This window comes from Helianthus annuus, chromosome 10, assembly GCF_002127325.2.
Source record: "Helianthus annuus cultivar XRQ/B chromosome 10, HanXRQr2.0-SUNRISE, whole genome shotgun sequence".
Lineage (NCBI taxonomy): Eukaryota > Viridiplantae > Streptophyta > Magnoliopsida > Asterales > Asteraceae > Helianthus > Helianthus annuus.
The window spans coordinates 158,823,827-158,842,653 of record NC_035442.2 but is presented as its reverse complement, the minus strand read 5'-3'; the positions used below and the strand labels follow the sequence as shown (position 1 = coordinate 158,842,653).

The 18,827-nt window shown below is 36.4% G+C and overlaps 2 protein-coding genes across 4 annotated transcripts in view; one reads left to right on the top strand and one right to left on the bottom strand.

Annotated features, from left to right (window-relative positions):
* Positions 1-18,827, bottom strand: part of LOC110886181 (calcium-transporting ATPase 9, plasma membrane-type) — a 57,042-nt gene that overhangs the window by 31,241 nt on the left and 6,974 nt on the right. For all 3 annotated transcript variants that reach the window (XR_004869843.1, XM_035978723.1, XM_022133945.2), the window contains exon 2: positions 3,010-3,089. The gene's annotated coding sequence lies outside the window, so the exon portion shown is untranslated. The remainder of the gene's footprint in view (positions 1-3,009; positions 3,090-18,827) is intronic.
* Positions 14,440-14,988, top strand: LOC110883016 (secreted RxLR effector protein 161-like). The gene has a single exon (XM_022130883.1). The coding sequence runs from the start codon at positions 14,440-14,442 to the stop codon at positions 14,986-14,988; it is 549 nt and encodes a 182-aa protein (XP_021986575.1).

The window sequence follows — 18,827 nt, the reverse complement described above, 5'->3', positions numbered from 1 at the left end:
GGTGACACTATTCAGGAGGTCGATGATATTGTTGGTATTAAGTCCCAACGTGAGTTAGGCAATAGTGTGTTGATCAACCTTGTCACCAGCGACACTAGCTGTCGACACTGCCTAAAGGCCACCTAAGATATCGTGACTATGTGGCCAAGACCTTGTCATTGGCGGGACTAGTGAGTTTTTCCTGATAACTTTTATGCAGATCGTGTGGCCCCCGTTCAAACTGAGGCAACTAATTATTAAGAAGTTAACATCAATTAGGTGAGTTTTAAATGCCTATTTTACAGTTTTAACATTTTAGGCTGATATGCATGCTACCATAAACTGATTTACAACCTGAAGTACTTGATTGACAGTATGTGACTATTGTTTGATTAATGATACGTGTTTAGTACTGATTGATAGCAACTTCATAGTTAACTAATGTTAATTTAAAGCTTTCAAAGGTTAACTAATCGAAGTCTTGATGGGAACTTGTGAACGGCGTATCAGGTAGAGGAGTCTTATACCGATGTATGCCTGCCCGACGAGTCCTCGTAGTTGACGAAGAAGTTTACACTTCTATTTGCTTATTGATGATTAATAACTAATGTGCATGATTAATGTTAAAAATATTTAAAGTTTTCAAACTGTCATTTCCTTGTCTTATTAAAAAGTAGGACTCGCTTAGCGTAGCTGACCTTTTAGCATGTATGTCAGATAAGAAGAAGGTTGATGCTTGATCGAAAGGCACAACATGGATCAAAAGGCCACCCTACTCAAGAAAACTAGCATTCTATAGACCCTAGATGACTATTGATGTTAATAATATGATAATTTCACTTAGAAACTTGATGCTTTGAGTAAGGAATAAACAAGTAAGGAATTACTCAAATATTAAAGGAAGTTTTTATCATCAAGGTCCTTACATCACATATCAAAAATAGAAACAAGTGATGAAGTTTCTATCATCAGGGTCTTACATCACATATTTTGTTTTTGAAATGGATGTCCTTGAAGAGTTTTGTGTTAACTTCAGATAAAATTTCTATTTTTCCTTTAATATCAATAAATAAAATAAAGAAATAAATAATATTTAAATTTTAATCTACTATACTTTAACACACCCACAATGAAAAGCTCTAGCTGCAGTATACACCATTCGATCTTCTTTTTCGGCCCATCAATGATTTGAATAAAACTATTGCTAGTTTTGCTTATACACTTGAGTTTCAATACATGTGACACGATTGACTTTGCCACATAAATGTTATATTAATTCGCCATTTAATTAGCATTCAAACATCTTAATCGATTCAAACTCAAAATGTGGAACTTGTGTTGAAGCCAAACTAACAAGATCATCATTTAAATAATTTGATGAAAGACTAACCAAACCAGTTAATATAATTTATTTGAATGTGTGTGATATGATTTAAAGTCTAATTTCACAAGATGTGGAAATAGAAACTTCATCACGTTTGTAGATGATAGTGTGAGATATGGCTATTTATACTTTGCTTAAAGTAAGGAATAAACAAGTTTGTCTTGTACAAGAATGAGGTTGAGAATCAGCGCAACAAGAAAATCAAAGTTGTAATGAGTGATAGAGGAGGTGGATATGTTTCACCATTTAGGATGTGTACGCAGAAAATGGAATTATATATGAGTCTACCACTCTATATTCTCCTCAACGAAATGACATTGCAAAAAGCAAGATCCGTACATTGAAATAAATGATAAATGTCATGTTTACAAGTTATGGGATGAGGCGAGACATTTCGAGGAGTGGTTTTGTTTTACTCTAATTTCACAAGAATGAGGTTGAGAATCATCGCAACAAGCAAATCAAAGTTGTAATGAATGATAGAGGAGGTGGATATGTTTCACCATTTAGGATGTGTACGCCGAAAATGGAATTATATATGAGTCTACCACTCTATATTCTCCTCAACGAAATGGCATTGCAAAAAGCAAGAACCGTACATTGAAATAAATGATAAATGTCATGTTTATAAGTTATGGGATGAGGCGAGACATTTCGAGGAGGTGGTTTTGTTTTAGTCTAATTTCACAAGAATGAGGTTGAGAATCATCGCAACAAGAAAATCAAAGTTGTAATGAGTGATAGAGGAGGTGGATATGACTAAATTTAGGATGTGTACGCAGAAAATGGAAATATATAGGAGTCTACCACTCTATATTCTCCTCAACGAAACGGCATTGCAAAAAGCAAGAACCGTATATTGAAATAAATGATAAATGTCATGTTTATAAGTTATGGGATGAGGCGAGACATTTCGAGGAGGTGGTTTTGTTTTAGTCTAATTTCACAGAATGAGGTTGAGAATCAGCGCAACAAGAAAATCAAAGTTGTAATGAGTGATAGAGGAGGTAGATATGTTTCACCATTTAGGATGTGTACATTTATATAAATGATAAATGTCATGTTTATAAGTTATGGGATGAGGCGAGACATTTCGGGGGTGGGGGTCCATAATGTTAGCTAATTATCTTTTGAATAAGATACCACAAAAGAAAAAAGATTGTCGGAATTGAGAGGGTTATTTCTTTATATAGATTATATGCTTAACATCGCAAAGATATAGGTTTAGCGGGTGTGATTCTTGGCAATGAAGATCACATGTACCCAGAGTGGACACAAGTCAAACTCATTATGTGGACAAGATCTTTGAGAAATTCGGTCATGAGACTCGAATATGGCTCAAACTAGACACTATCTATCGAAAAATAGAGGTGCAATGTTGATCGGGTCAGTCAGAAGGTGACTCACAATCCTGCAAAACTCATGACATTCTTGTGTTGCGAACCGCCACCGCTCTTTGCTGTAAGTTAAAGCTAGTCACTGTCTTAAAATCTTGATCGGATTCAGATACCACAATCTCTGAAAACCATTCAACTTATAACTACGAAGATTGTATATCATTTATTCACCAACCATATATCACAGTCTGACCTCATGATTACAAAAAAACAAGTAAAAATATCGCAGTTTATGGTTTAGAGATGAACCTGTATGAGTGAGAGAAGATAGAAGTTCCGAGATTGGGAATGTGTTTTGGTGAGTTGGGAAGAAATAACAGGAAGCTTCTCTGAAAAAACAAAGTGCAAAATCTCTATGATACCCCTTTATATACTAAAGTCAATTTAGGGGCATAAAATAATATAATATTATAACTATTACCTTTTCAAAAGTCCAGGACACATGTAGTATTTTTTTATTCATTATGTTAGTGTATACTTATTCTAATTTGCATGAGGATTTCACCGGGGTGGGGTAAATAGGTGGTGGCTTTTTATTGGTGGGTGAATTTTGGGTTGGTTTTGATTGGTTAATGTTTATTTTTTTTAATAAAAAACGTTATTTTCCACGCCCCGTTCCATTCCTCTTTTTTTTTACATCACGTCATTTTTCTGACACATGCTGACGTGACTGCCACATATCGTATAACACCCTCTTTTCATGCCCCTTTACACAGAATGGAATGTTCTAAGTAAACATATCACCCATGAAGAAAATTGCTAGATTTGGTGAAGCTGAGCATGTCACCATAGCCGGTCCGTTAGGCTTATCAATCTAGGCACGGGTCTAGGGCCTTCAAAAAAATAAGGGCCTCCAATTTTTAGTAAAGTTTTATATATTGATATGTATCAGGCTCAAATAAAAAACAAAACTAAACAACGTTTTTTAATAAAGTTACACAGATAAAAATTGTTTAGGAAAAAGGGACTACATTCAAGACTCAGTTTCGAAATTAAACCACAGACATAACTGCAGTTTGTAGCAACCATCTACCACTCGACCTCATCCGAATTCCGTGAATCGGCGCCAAAAATCCCTAAAATTGAGCCGCAGTCATCGTTCCTACCTTCTATCGCAACTTGCTCTTTCGATTTTCTAGCTTATCGGCTATCACTAACGGTAATCACTCATGGCGCCAGGTCTGTCGGGATTGGAGGAGAATTTATCGGCAAAATTAGGGCTAATTACTAAATGTAGGTTAACTTTAGCAGCAAATTTTTCTATTAATCTCTAAATGTTTTGCAAAAGAGTCTTCACTTCATAGTCCGTTTAGGATCTACAAAAACATTAGAACGACCCTGAATTGTCACTAGAGGAGATAAGGTGTGTTATTTGGTTTAGAATTGGCAGTGTGAAAAAGCGTAGTTTCTATTAGAATATATGATTAGTCATTTAATACAGAATCAATTTTAAAATACTACAAATCAATCAATATAAAACATGTAGTTTCTACTAGAATATATGCATAATTTTTACTACAAACAACCTTTTTATTCTCTACGACAGATAAACAATTTTTTTATTCCCTACAATAAATAGATGAAATTTTGATCTCATCTCACCCTCCTCATACGCTACTTTTCCTCTCCATATTTTTCACACCATTTATCAAAATTTTAAAAATCCAACAAAAAGCATTACTACTGTCCACTCCCTAACTCTATCTACACCGCGTAAATTTTATAGAAAAGCCACACCCACCCTTCAAATATAAAAAAACTATTAGACTATGAGTCCGCAGGCTTGGTTACTCTATATATTGTAACTAAGCCCGTTGACTCATAGTCTAATAAAAACTACTATCCTCCTCTATATCATCTCTCTCCCACACATAAACACACACAAATAATAAAAAATAAAAGAGAAAAATAATAAAAAAAGAATACAAAGATAAGTATTAGGAAATATAGGTGGCTTTTTAAAATAAAAGATAAATTTAAAAAATAATTATTTTTAGTTAAATTATAGTGCTAGAGATAATTATTTAGTACAAGTGCGAGCTTACCCGGAACAATAAAGAATGCATGTGTATGCTATAGTAAATGACTAAATGTGTTCAAACCTCATACTTACTTTGGCCATGAATCTCCTTCTCTTATATTTTTATAATATAATAATTCCATCAATTGAATATTATGTCAACAAGATTTTCTAGTCGGCAACTAATTTGATTATTATGTCAACAAGATTTTCTAGTCGGCAACTTCTATTTTGCTATTATTAGAATAAAAGAAATCTCAAATCCAAATGAAAAATAAGAGGTCATATTAACACTAAAAATAGTATACAAATGCTTTTTAATTATTATTATTAGTATGTATAACATTTCAAGTAGCTCTTGGCTAGAGTATCGCTAACTCTTATTGATGACTTAATTATTAAAATGTCATCCTTTAATTTTAACTCTCTTTGTCTTTTTGTATCATATAGAGAATCGAATGACGGATTGGTGGAGAGTTGTTATTTTTGTTAATAAAATGTCATCCATTTGATTTTTATCTCTTTTACTCTTTTGCACCATAGAGAATCAATGGTGGACTGTGGAGGCCTGGAGGGTTGTTTTTTGGTTGTCTTGGAATATATTTTTTCTTTTATTAAAGTTTATATTTTTAATCCCTCATATTTCTATATTTCATTTTTGTCTTGCAAGTTTAACTTTTTTTTTATTTAAGTTAACTTTTTCCATATAAATTCCAGATTGTCCGTGTTTTACGTCAGCTCACGACATAAATTCGTTTTTATCTTTGTCTATGTTTGACATCACATGACAGTATAAATTCACATTTTTGTTTTACCATTTTTCCAGTTTTAGTTGTTGTTCGCTTACTACCTAGCATGATTTTACGACCTACATCCCGCAACACGGGGATAAAATACTAGTTATAACTATATTACGTTTGCCGGCAAAGAAAATAATTTCGGTGCCGACCACCCACCCATGAGGTTTACATGTGTCATTGTCTCATTGAATGTTCCCACTACCAGCTTTCTATATTTTCATACCAAAAATGTTGCCGTAAAGATCTAAATTAATATTTATATTTATACTCTATGGCGGATCTAGGGGTATTTTGGTGGTTCTCGGGAATTCTCTTAATTTGGAAAAAAATGAGAAAAATAGTAGAAATTTTGTATGATTTAAAAAAATAGTGAGAATTAGTGAAAATCTACCAAAAGTAACCTGATGAGAAAAATTCTTGGATTCGCCACTGCTTATACCACCTGATAGATAAGAATATCTAGTGTCCAAATTTCTTTTATCTAACTAAAAATTTGAAAGAAAGTATTTTCATGGTATCACACGTTCTAATCAATTCCATTTTTATCAAAACTATATAAATAACAATTCATTTGAAGTTTACATTTAATCTAAATCACATATCTATTGATGTTTATCTTTGATAACCTTGGTTTGTGTTTGTGATTATTGAAGGCCTGTTTTTGGATTGGATCTACAATACGTGGAATCTAAACGTACGTACTCGACAATCACACACAAGTAAATAAACGTTTTCGATTATATTACACTTCCGAAAACATCTTACAAAACATACACTCATTTGGCTCTATGATTTGATACTGAACAGAACAACTAACTAAAATAAACTGAATAACCAATTACCAATATATATAATACTGGTTACATTAGCTAGAACAGCTCTAATGTATTCAATCACCGCTACATTCGCTAGAACAACTCTAATGTATTCAATCACCCCAACCTTGTTAGTGAATGGGGTTCCATTCGCTACAACCAAAACATGTGTTTTACATATTTTACAAGTAAACCAAACAACTATGTTCCAGACAGGGGCAGACCCACATAGAGTGGGTCGGGGTCCACGGACCCCAATCTTTTTTAGAAAATTAGTAGATTCGGTATATTAATTTTTTTACGGACCCCATAAGAATATTCAATTGGACCCCATAGTATCAAAAGCAAAGCTGTTGTGGTGGTTAATCCCTTGTTTGCTAACAAAGAGGTCATGGGTTCAAGTCTAATACCAGCCGATTTTTTGTTAAAATACACTTTTAAAATGTTAAAATGAACGAAAATTTACTCAATTTATGCCTTTGTGATTAGAAATGTGTTGTTTTGTTATTTATTTATCTTTTTTAAAGGTTCCAAGCTCAATAAATCACCCCGATCCGACGCAAACGACGACCGACCCGAAAATTCTATCGTTTGGGTGTAAAAAATCCAAGTATCGAAAAAACTGGACCCCATTGGAAAAAAATCCTGGGTCCGCCACTGGTTCCAGATACAATACGACCAGTGGCGAAGCTTGAGATTTTTGACCGAGGGGTCGAAAACGTATATACCTAAAAAATTCTATACGAAAACTAAATAACGAACACTACTGAGCGAAAAGCTCGGGGGGTCGCCCCCCCCCCCCCTCCGGGCCCCTTCTATCATGCGTCCCTGAATACGACCCATTACTACCTACATACATCTTAAAGACTAGGCAACTATAGACATTTTGGATCTACAATTATCAATGACTTGGTTGGGTAGTCCTTATTGTTAGAAGATAATCATTTGCTCAAAATGGAAATGTGTATCCCTTGAGTTGAATATTTATAAAACATGTGATAATGTTGACCCTTTTGTTTGTGTTGCCATATGTTAACAACGTGTGTTGCATTTTTTTTTTGAACATTCAACTTCATTAAAAAGGAGAACCAGTCCGTAAAACACGGATGGAGGCCAAACCAATTACAACATGTACATCGGGTTTACATACCAATCACTCCATTTCAAACTATTACAGCCAAACTTATTTTGTACCAAAAAAACGTTCTCGACTTTATTTGGTGGATTATGTCCATTACCTTTACCTCCCTTTGGTTTACTTGTATAATTAAAAAAACGTGTGTTGCATGATACAATTAAAAAACGTGTGTTGCAAAATATTAAACGATACTAATAACAAATGTAAATTTCAAAGAACGAGGAAACCGTGTATAATTCTTAAACTACTGTTTTTCAAACATAATAGATAATCATGCTTATTTTCAATTCAAATGAGCGACGGTTATGAAAAAATAGTTATGTTGTCAACTTATGATTAGGGTAATGAATTCTTGATACGACTTGAAACTATAACAAGACTTGTGAGTTTGGGTCGTTTTTGTGTTGGACCCGGGAAATATTAAACTAAACAGATCGTGTTCGAATGAATATGGTGGATTTGATGAATGACCCGTTTAACCTATTTGATTTTATACTTTAGTTTAAACTTTTACTAAGCCCCATGCTTTGCGGTGGTGATAGCATCAATGTCACACCGTCGCCAGCGACCCTTAACACCGGAAACGCTCGTAAAACAAAAGAAATAAAAAAGGAAAACAATAAAATCGAATTAAATGTAGACATAAAAAGGTTGAACCATGCACGCGCGTTGCGACGTGTTAATGCGCAAAAAATTAGACCGAAACGTAAAACACAACGTGACCGTTAAATGGGAAAAGATAAAGGTAAAAAGTTGAACCACATACGCACGTTAGCGTGTTAATTCGAAAAATTTAGACTGAAATGTAAAGCTAAAGATTTGTAAAAGATAAAAAATATATGGAAACAAAGTTGAAAGTGAAAAAAGTGTTGGGGCTAAGTGTAAAAGACGAAAACTATTAGGTTTACAAGTATAAGATGAAAATTTCCAGGTTTGAATAAAATGTAAAAGATGAAAATTATAGATGTCTTTAATATTATTTTATTATTATAATTAATTTCGACCACATTTTTTTAAATTTTAACATCTAGTGTTTTATATAATTTAGAGTTTGTTGTGGTGACGTACCTATCTACGTTTTGATATAATTTTTTTCGAAATCGAGTTGTGAGTCGTAATGTTTAAGTAATTAAATCACAAATGTACATTTTACAAAGCAACCTCACATTTATATAATTTGATGTCCTTTACTCTTTTCATTATCTTCATTTTGATAAAAGTTTTACTTAAAACAAACGGGTCAAAATATATATTTTTGTTCTTTATCGTGACAAACCAAATTGGTATCAATATAATTTATTGATATCCGTTTTTATGGTTTCGATCGATGTAAAACAAGTGTCGATATTATACGATTGATTTCATATGTCTAACACGATTTTTTATGGGCATATTACAACTTTATTTTTTAGATTTTTTCTTTCGGTTGCTATATACGATTGATTTCATATGTCTAACACGATTTTTTATTCGTGTGGTGTTCGACTTAGTTAACACCCTTAGCAAGTACTTAATAACTTAAATATAATAACTTACGAATCATATACAAAATGGCATTCGTGTTTTTCTTCGGAGTGGAGTGACAAATAAAGGAATACTGGATTTTGTTTGACGTGAAGGAATACTGGATTTTGTTCGTACTCGTTCAAATGGGAAAAAATTCTAATAAATCCCCTTTTTTACGAAGGAAGCTTTGATTACAAGCAAAGGTAGAAAAATATGTCAAAAGCCGGCGTTAATTTGTCAACGTTGTCGTCTTTGAAATACTTTAGTGTCGCATCTTATTCTAAAATTCGTAAATTCCATTATATTAAAACCCTTTAGAAAATTACATAAACGGGTAAAAAGTTACGCCATAATCCTTTTCTGAATGGCAAACCCAATTCTAACAAAAACAAACTTTGGTTTTCCGGCGTCAAGAAATTGTTGTGCACGACCTTTTGCACTATGTCTAGGAAAGCAACATCTTTAGGAGAAAGGTAACCAAAAGTATCAAATAAAGACATGTTAATTCTTAGCACAAACTATTTCATTCTTAGTAATTTTCCCTAATTCTGCCTTTGACACAGTATGGTCAGTCACGAAACAGTTTTCCTTTAGCCGAACAAAGGGGGACACCTCGGTGTGGTCCACACAAGGGTGTTTCCCATCTGCCCAACCGAACACAAGAACATCCGCTGGCCAAATAGTAGGGATGGCAATGGGTCGGGTTTGGGACGGGTTTAGGTAATCCCAACCCCAAACCCGATTAGATATGTTTGTCCCAAACCCGTCCCAAAACCCGTCGGGTTTCTAACGGGTAAATACCCTTCGGGTATACCCACGGGTTTCGGGTAACCCATTAATTTTAAAAAGTTTACTCGTTGGGTATACCCGACCCAAAACCCATCGGGTAACTACTAATAAGTTACGTTTAGTATTATCACTAAATAAATATATTAAATAACTATAATGTATACGGGATAAAATGCCTATGTATATAGAAAAAAGGATGTATTATATATTTACGTATTTAAAAATATAAAATAAATTATATCGGGTAAACGGGTTTACTTTATCGGGTAATTTGGTCGGGTAAACGGGTATATCACCAAATCCCAAACCCATCCTAAACCTGCGAAAAAAATAAAAACTAGTCCCAAACCCGTCCCAAACCCGATTAACCGACCCCAACCCGTCCCAGATGTGTCGGGTTTCGGGTTTACCAATCGGGTTCGGGTTCGATTGCCATCCCTACCGAAGAGTGGACCTCCCTTCAAGCAGGTCTGTTAGGAAATTTACACAAGCCTCTTTTTTGGCGAAAATTTATGTTTGCTTAAGCCCATTACATAGGACATCCCTGGCCAAGTCATGTGTGTTTTTGAAACTCTGTAGCTCCTTGCAATGGGACCGTATGCTCCCTAAAATTATCCAAACAAACCTTGCGGCAAACTGGGTAAGGCCCATTATTTGGAAACGAGAGGATCATTAAACAACATTTAAGAATGGTCTGATACTCCACCACTGACATGTGTTGGCCTAGACCTTCAATGAGAACAACGGTCAGAATATCTTGAGCATAGGGCCTTGAAGATATTCTAAAACCGTTTTCTGGCTCATGGATAGGTTAAATTTCTCTTCCAAATTCTAGGTTGCATTAATATATAGGGCATTCGACAAAGTATTTTAAGCATTTGGAGGGGCGCTATCCTTATTAGCGAACCTACCAAGATCAGGGAAGGACTTGTGCAAGCTACCCAACGCACACCCATAATTAGTATCCCACCAACCAATTGTCGGAAAGAAGAGAATAAGTGAAGATTTTTATGAGGATTTCCAGCCCAATCACAACTGTTTTGCAACCAAGACTCCAGCTCAACTATTTATTGTTTTTCCTTTTATTCTTGTTTTCAGTTTTCTATAAATTGGGCATATGTATGTGTATTCTAATGAACTCAGTAATCAAAAACATCATTTTATCTCTATACCTGATGATATGGTATCAGAGCAGTGTTTCTGATTCTTGAACACTTTGCTCATCATCTACAATCTATCCCAGCCAATCCAACCTCAAACCAGAAAAACCCAAAAATCAAAATCAAACTCCGAAAAAATCAAACAAACAACCGCTGCATCAACTGCCTTCGCCGCATCTTCTGTCTTCCACCATCACAACTCCAACCATCATCACTATAGGAACAGAAAGGTTCCTAAGTTTTTTGTTTCGGCCACACGTCATAACCGTACAAACCCAGTCTCAACTCCTACATCTGGTCAACCTCGGAGAAAGCACTCAGCCCAAAACAACCACTGTTCCCGGTGACTACAACGTTAACGCCGTCAACGGCGGCGTTGCATGATCCGTTCCGACGATTAGAATCTGAACCGAACCGTTGTGGTTGTTGTTATTGTTGCCGGAATCGCACACGTCAGGTCCCGACGGAGAGCCAGACATCATAACCGTAACATCGTTCTCCGACCGCCGCGGAACACTCGCCAGCCTCTTATCTCCGGCGTCAACCACCACAACACACTTCCGCTTCTCTCTGATTCTCCTCTCTCTCTAAAAGTGCAGAAGTGTTGTGTAGAGAAGAAAGTCTGGGGGGGGGGCTAGGTTTTTTGGTTCTGTGTTTCTTTTTTTCTATGTGAAGAAGAAAGAAAAACTAAAGGTGTGGCGAGGTGAGAGAGGCACGTGAAGTAAGGAAAAAGGGGATTGTCACCTTTTTTGGGAATCTTTTTTCTTGTTTAAGACAACATTTAAAAAAAGGATTTTTGCAAATGATTAATCACAAGAACTATGAGTTGTTGAAGGACTATCCGTCAACAAGTGGGGAAACCTATTTAACAACACAGAAAAGCGGTGATCAAGTCAGTTCAGGGATTTTTGATTTTGGAGCCACTGATACGATGACGTACGAGCCATCGGACTTCGTGTCTACAAAGAAACCAAAAAGAACCCACATCAAGACTGCAAATGGCGAAAATGCTTTAGTAAAGGGAGGAGGAACTGTCGAAATATCTCCCAATCTGAGATTGTCTAATTGTTTATATGTTCCTTCGTTAACACACAAATTGTTATCAGTAAGTCATGTTACAAAGAAACTCAATTGCACAGTTCTAATGCATCCTCGTTTTTGTATCTTACAGGACATCAGATCTGGAAAGATAATTGGGTGTGAACGACAAGGCTTATACTATGTGGATGAGGTGACTCAGTCAGGGACTGCGATGCTTGCTCACGGAACAAAGAGTAGAGAAGCATGGCTTTGGCATAGGAGATTAGGGCATCCTCCCGCCGGGTATCTACATCTTTTACTCCCTAAACTCTTCCCGTCAAACAGTACATTAGACTGTGAAACATGTGCCTTAGCCAAAAGCCATAAAAAACCTTTCAAACCAAGTAACACAAGGGTCAGTGAACCCTTTTCACTAATACATTCAGATGTTTGGAGTCCAACTGAAACGAATGGAGGTCAAAATCTTCGTTTCTTCCTATTATTTGTTGATGACTGTACCCGGATGACATGGGTATATTTTTTAAAACACAAATCTGAAGTCTTTGACAAATTTAGACTGTTTTACACCATGGTCCAAACTCAATTCAAAACCAACATTCAGATCTTATGATCTCATAATGGAGGGGAGTACGTTAATACCTCCATGAAACAATTTATTCAAGAGAAGGGAATGATTCACCAAACCACTTGCCCAAAACACCCAGAATAGAATGGTGTAGTTGAGAGAAAAAAATGGCATTTTGGTAGAAATGGCCCGAGCCCTTATGCTTGAATCCAAAGTCCCTAAATCTTTTTGGCCCGAAGCTACAAACACAGCTGTGTATCTTCTTAATCATTTACCAACCAAAGCCCTTGACCTGAAAACTCCCCTAGATACCTTATCCACATTCACCAAACTACCCCCACCTCTTACCTTACCACCTCGTGTCTTTGGGTGTACCATTTTTCCCCATATACCTAAAACCGAATGATCTAAACTTGATCCATGTGCCGAAAAATGTGTCTTTGTTGGTTATGGGGTGAATCAGAAAGGATACTGATGTTATAACCCATCATGACGTCGTGTGATTACTACTGTCCACTGCGATTTTCTTGAAACAGAATATTACAATCAGTCCCATCTTAGTGGTCAGGGGGAGATAGAACATGAAGACTCACTGAGCTGGTTGAAGTGGATTCCATCTGCAAGAGAAAATGAGTCATCTCATACATCCACACATACTAAGCCTATCGAAAGTCTCACCCAAGAATCATCCAGACTGGTGTTCGAGGTAAGTGACTCTCCAAACCTTGGAAATGAGTCTGAATCTGATCCAGATACCACTAACAATCAGGAAAGTCCCGAGACAATGGAACAGGTGGACATTGCTGAGCAAAACAACGCAGTCCAAGGAGAAGTCGAATCTAATGAACAACATGACGGAGGTTCTGGAACAACACCGGGAACATACGTTTTACCTCCTAGAGCCAATAGAGGGGTTCTTCCAAAACGATACTCCCCAGAAAGGGAAACCAGAAATTCAAGGTATCCTACAACCAATATGGTTAATGGGAACTTATCTAACAGTGCGAAAGCATTTGTTACCTCACTATACTCTGAACAAATACCGAGTTCCGTAAAGGAAGCCCAGGGTAAGAAGAACTGGAAGGAAGCAATGGAAACGGAGATGCATGCTCTTATGAAAAACAACACGTGGGAGAAGTGCGTTCTTCCTAAAGGAAAGAAAACTGTTGGATGTTGGTGGGTGTATTCAATCAAATATAAACCAGATGGTTCCATTGGAAGATACAAAGCTCGGCTCGTAGCCAAGTGTTACATTCAGACGTATGGGATCGATTACTCTGAGACATTCTCTTCGGTTGCAAAATGGACACCATCAGAGTCCTCTTCTCCATGGCAGCCAATAAGGAGTGGCCTCTCCACCAGTTTGATGTTACAAAAGCATTTCTCCATAGAGACCTAACGGAAGAGGTCTACATGGAAGCACCTCTAGGTTTTTCAGGGAGTTTTAAAGAAAGGGAAGTATGTCGGTTGAAAAAGTCATTATATGGGCTAAAACAATCTCCTCGGGCATGGTTTGGAAAGTTCACTTTGGCCATGAAAGAATACGGGTATAACCAAAGTAATGCTAATCATACTTTGTTCCTCAAGAGAAGAAACGGCCTTGTAACCTGCTTGATCATATATGTAGACGACATGATTATTACCAGAAATGATGTAGAAAAAATAGCACAACTAAAAGAGAATCTGTTTTCAAAATTTGAAATGAAAGATCTAGGGAATCTCAAGTATTTCCTCGGGATTGAAGTTCTCAGGTCGAAACGGAGGATCTTCATTTGCTAAAGAAAGTATGTCCTTGATCTTCTGGCAAAAAGCGGGTTGATTGATTGTAAACCCGCAGATACTCCAATGGTGGTGAACCACAACCTTCACATGGAACTTAATGGGGAGCTTACGGACAAAGAAATGTATCAACGGCTCGTGGGCAAGCTAATTTATCTCTCTCACACTCATCCTGATATAGTGTATGCGGTTGGAGTAGTAAGTAAGTTCATGCACCAACCACAAGTTGCCCACATGGAAGCTGCTCAGAGAATTTTAAGGTATCTCAAGGGGACCGTAGGCCATGGAGTGTTGTTCAAAACAAATGGACATCTGAATGTTGAGCTCAACACTGATGCAGACTGGGCAGGAGATAAGGGAAATCGAAGGTCAACATCAAGGTACTTCTCCTTGGTCGATGGAAACCTTGTTACTTGGAGAAGTAAGAAACAAAAGGTGGTTGCTCTGTCGAGTGCAGAAGCGGAATTTAGAGGTATAGCTCGAGGGTTAAACGAAGTTCTTTGGATCAGGAAGCTACTAGAAGACATTGGTTTTTTTCAAAAGGAACCCAGTAAAGTTATGTGTGACAATACGGCTTCAATACAAATCTCAGAAAACCCAGTACAACATGATTGAACAAAACACGTGGAGGTAGACCGACATTTCCTCAAAGAGAAACTGGAAGAAAGAATCATAGAGCTCCCATATGTATCGTCAAAAGATCAACTCGCAGATATTCTTACAATGGCCATCAACGGGAACGCTTTTAGTAGCTGATTGAGCAAATTAAGTATTGGTTACCCCACTACTCAACTTAAGGGGGAGTGTTGGAAAGAAGAAAATAAGTGAAGATTTTTATGAGGATTTCCAGCCCAATCACAACTGTTTTACAGCCAAGACTCCAGCTCAGCCATTTATTGTCTTTCCTTTTATTCTTATTTTCAGTTTTCTATAAATTGGGCATATGTATGTGTATTCTAATGAACTCAGTAATAAAAACACATCATTTTATCTCTATACCTGATGATACCAATACCACTGTCCCGCAAAATGTGGTCTAGTAAATTACATGATTGTGCTCTTGAGGCCACGAAAGCGTTTGCTGATACATCTTCCACCGCATATAAGCTTAAATCCCTAAAACGGACCAGTAAGAATGCCAACAAGCTCCATTGAAAATTCCAAAAAGGACCCCCACAAACCCCAATGTCCTCAACCACATCCCTGATTTCCTTGTCGAAAACAGATACAACTTCCTTAACAAACATGCGTTGGCAGGTGCATAGAGCAAACAACAACTCAGAAACCCCCCATACAAGAATGAATCCAAAAAGGAGCTCGCATTGAGGGTTCCACAAGTGAGGTAGGCATCTCATACAGTCCACCGCACACGAGGCCCTTTTCAATATATACTTTTTAAGCATCTATGTGTTTGAAAATAAATTCTCTGTTTCATACATGATAAATACTTAGGAATATTTGTAAATTTTAAGTACCTTTTGAGCAGATAAAATGTTTTTATTTCTTAGTCTAACATAAAAATCTATAAGTTTATATTTTTAAGCAAAACAATAACACATATATCATTAAATGTTGGTTTTTAAGGGGAAAGGCCTAAACGATTTGCATTTTGGATCACATCGCAACGTAAGGTTGGGTGGTGTGATGCTAGTTAAGACACCATGTAGACAGTGAGGCTTTAAAGCCCCACTCACTCACTAACATAGTATGGAATAAAGATCAGTTAACTATTAATAAAATAAAAAAAGGAATGTTGTTGTGATTTGTATTTAAACTAGTATTGGATCCCGTGCTTCGCGGCGAGGTCGTAGGGTCGTAGGAGGTTGTTGGCAATGATGTAGTTGTTTCATGATATATCAATAAATTATCATAGACCATGCAAGCTTTAATCTAAACGATAGGAAAAATAAGCAATCAACACAGTTAAGTAAATATCTCTAATCTATAAGGTAAATTAAAAAAAACGATTGTATTTGTTACCTAATATATTAAAGGGTTAATATAGACTATGTATACTTTAATCTAAACAGTGGTAAAAATAAACACTCAACACAGTTAAATAAACATGTCTAGAGTTAAAAGTTATCTTTAATTATAATAAGTTAAATAATAATGAGAAAAATTAAAAATCAAACTTATAAAAATAATAAAAGAACAAATACTTGTTAAAAAAGAAAAAAAATAACTTTATTAAACTTTAAGAGTTGTATGATAACTCGTCTGTGGGTCAAAACATGAATCGTTTATCGAAAAAAGATTATTATTAAACTCTCGAATGATAAATTTGTTAAAGTTCAGAGGTATACGTAAATCGTTTATTAAAAAATTATTAGAGTTCAGAGAACGTATGACAAATCTAGTAAAATTTAGGGTTAGAAAAGTAAATTAACAATATAAAGAAAATATAATAATATTATAGCCTTATAATTTATATTATACTAGCAATAGAATAAATATTTAGTTTTAAAACCATTGTAGAATAAATAAATATTTAACATTGTTCAAGATTTGTTTTGTTACTATATAAAATATTGTAAGGAATGAGGTTACAAGGGATTTGTATTTATAGAACCCATATTTACTCAATACAACCTTTAATATTTACGTAATGAACCTCTAACTATCTATAATTACTCTCTTGTCTAATAATTCCTTGCAAGCTAAGGCTGGGAACAACATGTAGCTTGGATCGTAAAAACGTGAATCTATGAATAGGCAGAGGCTTTGTAAAGATGTCCGCAATATGATATTATGTAGATATGAACTGGGCGTTTATTTTTCCCTATGCAATCTATATCGTATGAGATGAAAGTCAACTTCAACATGCTTTGTTATGGCATGGAAGACAGATTATTCTTGGATAGATATGTAGTGCCAAGATTATTACACCAGAAGGCTAGAGCAAAGTTATGTAGGGGGGGGGGATATTCCACGGTCCTCCCAACCGCCGAGGTGATCCCACCTCGCAGACCGCCACCCAGCAAGCCTGAGTCTGGGGGTAAATCCGCTACCGTAGGGGCATTGGGAACGAGCAAGACTCGAACCCGCCACCTCCGGGTTAGAATGCGGGCTGGTGGCCATTGGGCTGACACTCAATGGTTAGAGCAAAGTTATGTATGTTCCAAGTACTTTTAATAAAGCTTCTAGCCAAGTCAGTTCAACTAAAATGTCATCTAGAGCTTTGTATTCAGACTTTGTGGATGAACAAGAAACTGTTTTTTGTCTCCGTGCGATCCGGAGATCATAATAGTGCCCATGTATATATGGTATTATCCCATGGATTGACAATCGTCTGGACAACCAGCCAATTCAGCATCCGTGAAGGCCCGAAGTATGAACCCTACCAGGGAACATCTGTAAAGGCTTGCAGATGAGAACTAGAGTCATGGGAAAGAGCAAGCCATGATCAAGGGTGCACTTGAGATATCAAAGAATGCACTTTGCAGCCGATCAATGGCTCTCGGTAGGAGCATGCATGTATTGGTACGCTTTGTTAACTGCAAAAGTGATGTCAGGACGAGATAGAATGACATATTGATGTGCTCCAACAAGCTTAGGGTATTTAATTGGATCAAATAGAAGCGGACTGTCGCCATGAGATAACTATTGGGACGAGCTTATTGTAGACGGTATTTGTTGGCAATTAGTGAAGGCATTACGTTGTAGAATGTTCGAGATGTACTTATTTTGTGACAAAAAAATATTACCTCGAAAATAGTCAAGAGTGCGAAGATCCTTAACACGAAAGGCTTGACTGAGCAGTTGTATGATACAAATGACAACGGTTGTGTCATTGGTAGCTTTAAAACGAAATGGAAGTGTAAAGAAGGGTTAAATAATGTACAAGATACGGGGAAAGGGTAAAGAAAATGAAACTCCTGCTAGCTTTGCATGCATGGACTGTAAAATGCTACATCTGTTGCAGGCAAAGACCGTAAAGTTTTGCACCGGTTGGTAAAAACTTCTGTCGCTTGCAAGAAGGAATGTAACATGAAAATGGTTATGGGTTATAGTATGGGGAATGGATTATGATGTTTAAAAGGTATAACGAGAATTGATGGACGAGTTTTTCGAATGATAGTTAATGAGTCTAATTGTTGAATGTTATGGGTTTTTTATGTGATTACTTACTTGGAAGAGTTTGACTATGAGTTAATATGTTTTTGTAGGTTAAACAGACAATTGGGAGGCTTGCACCAAGAAATATAAGGAAGGGCCATAAGGCAATCTCCAAGGGTCGTAACCCTTGGTAAGAGTCGTAAGGCTGTTTCAGCTGGAGCCGTAACCTACGACTTAACCGTAGGCCGTGACCTACAGTGGGTATGAGAACTGTAAGCCACTATTGTAAGGAAGTGGTGAGTCAGCGTAAGAAATTTTCTCGAGAACCATAAACTACAACCCATGGCGTAGCTTACGAATTGGATACGTATCAAAGGGTACGAAACGCAAAAAAT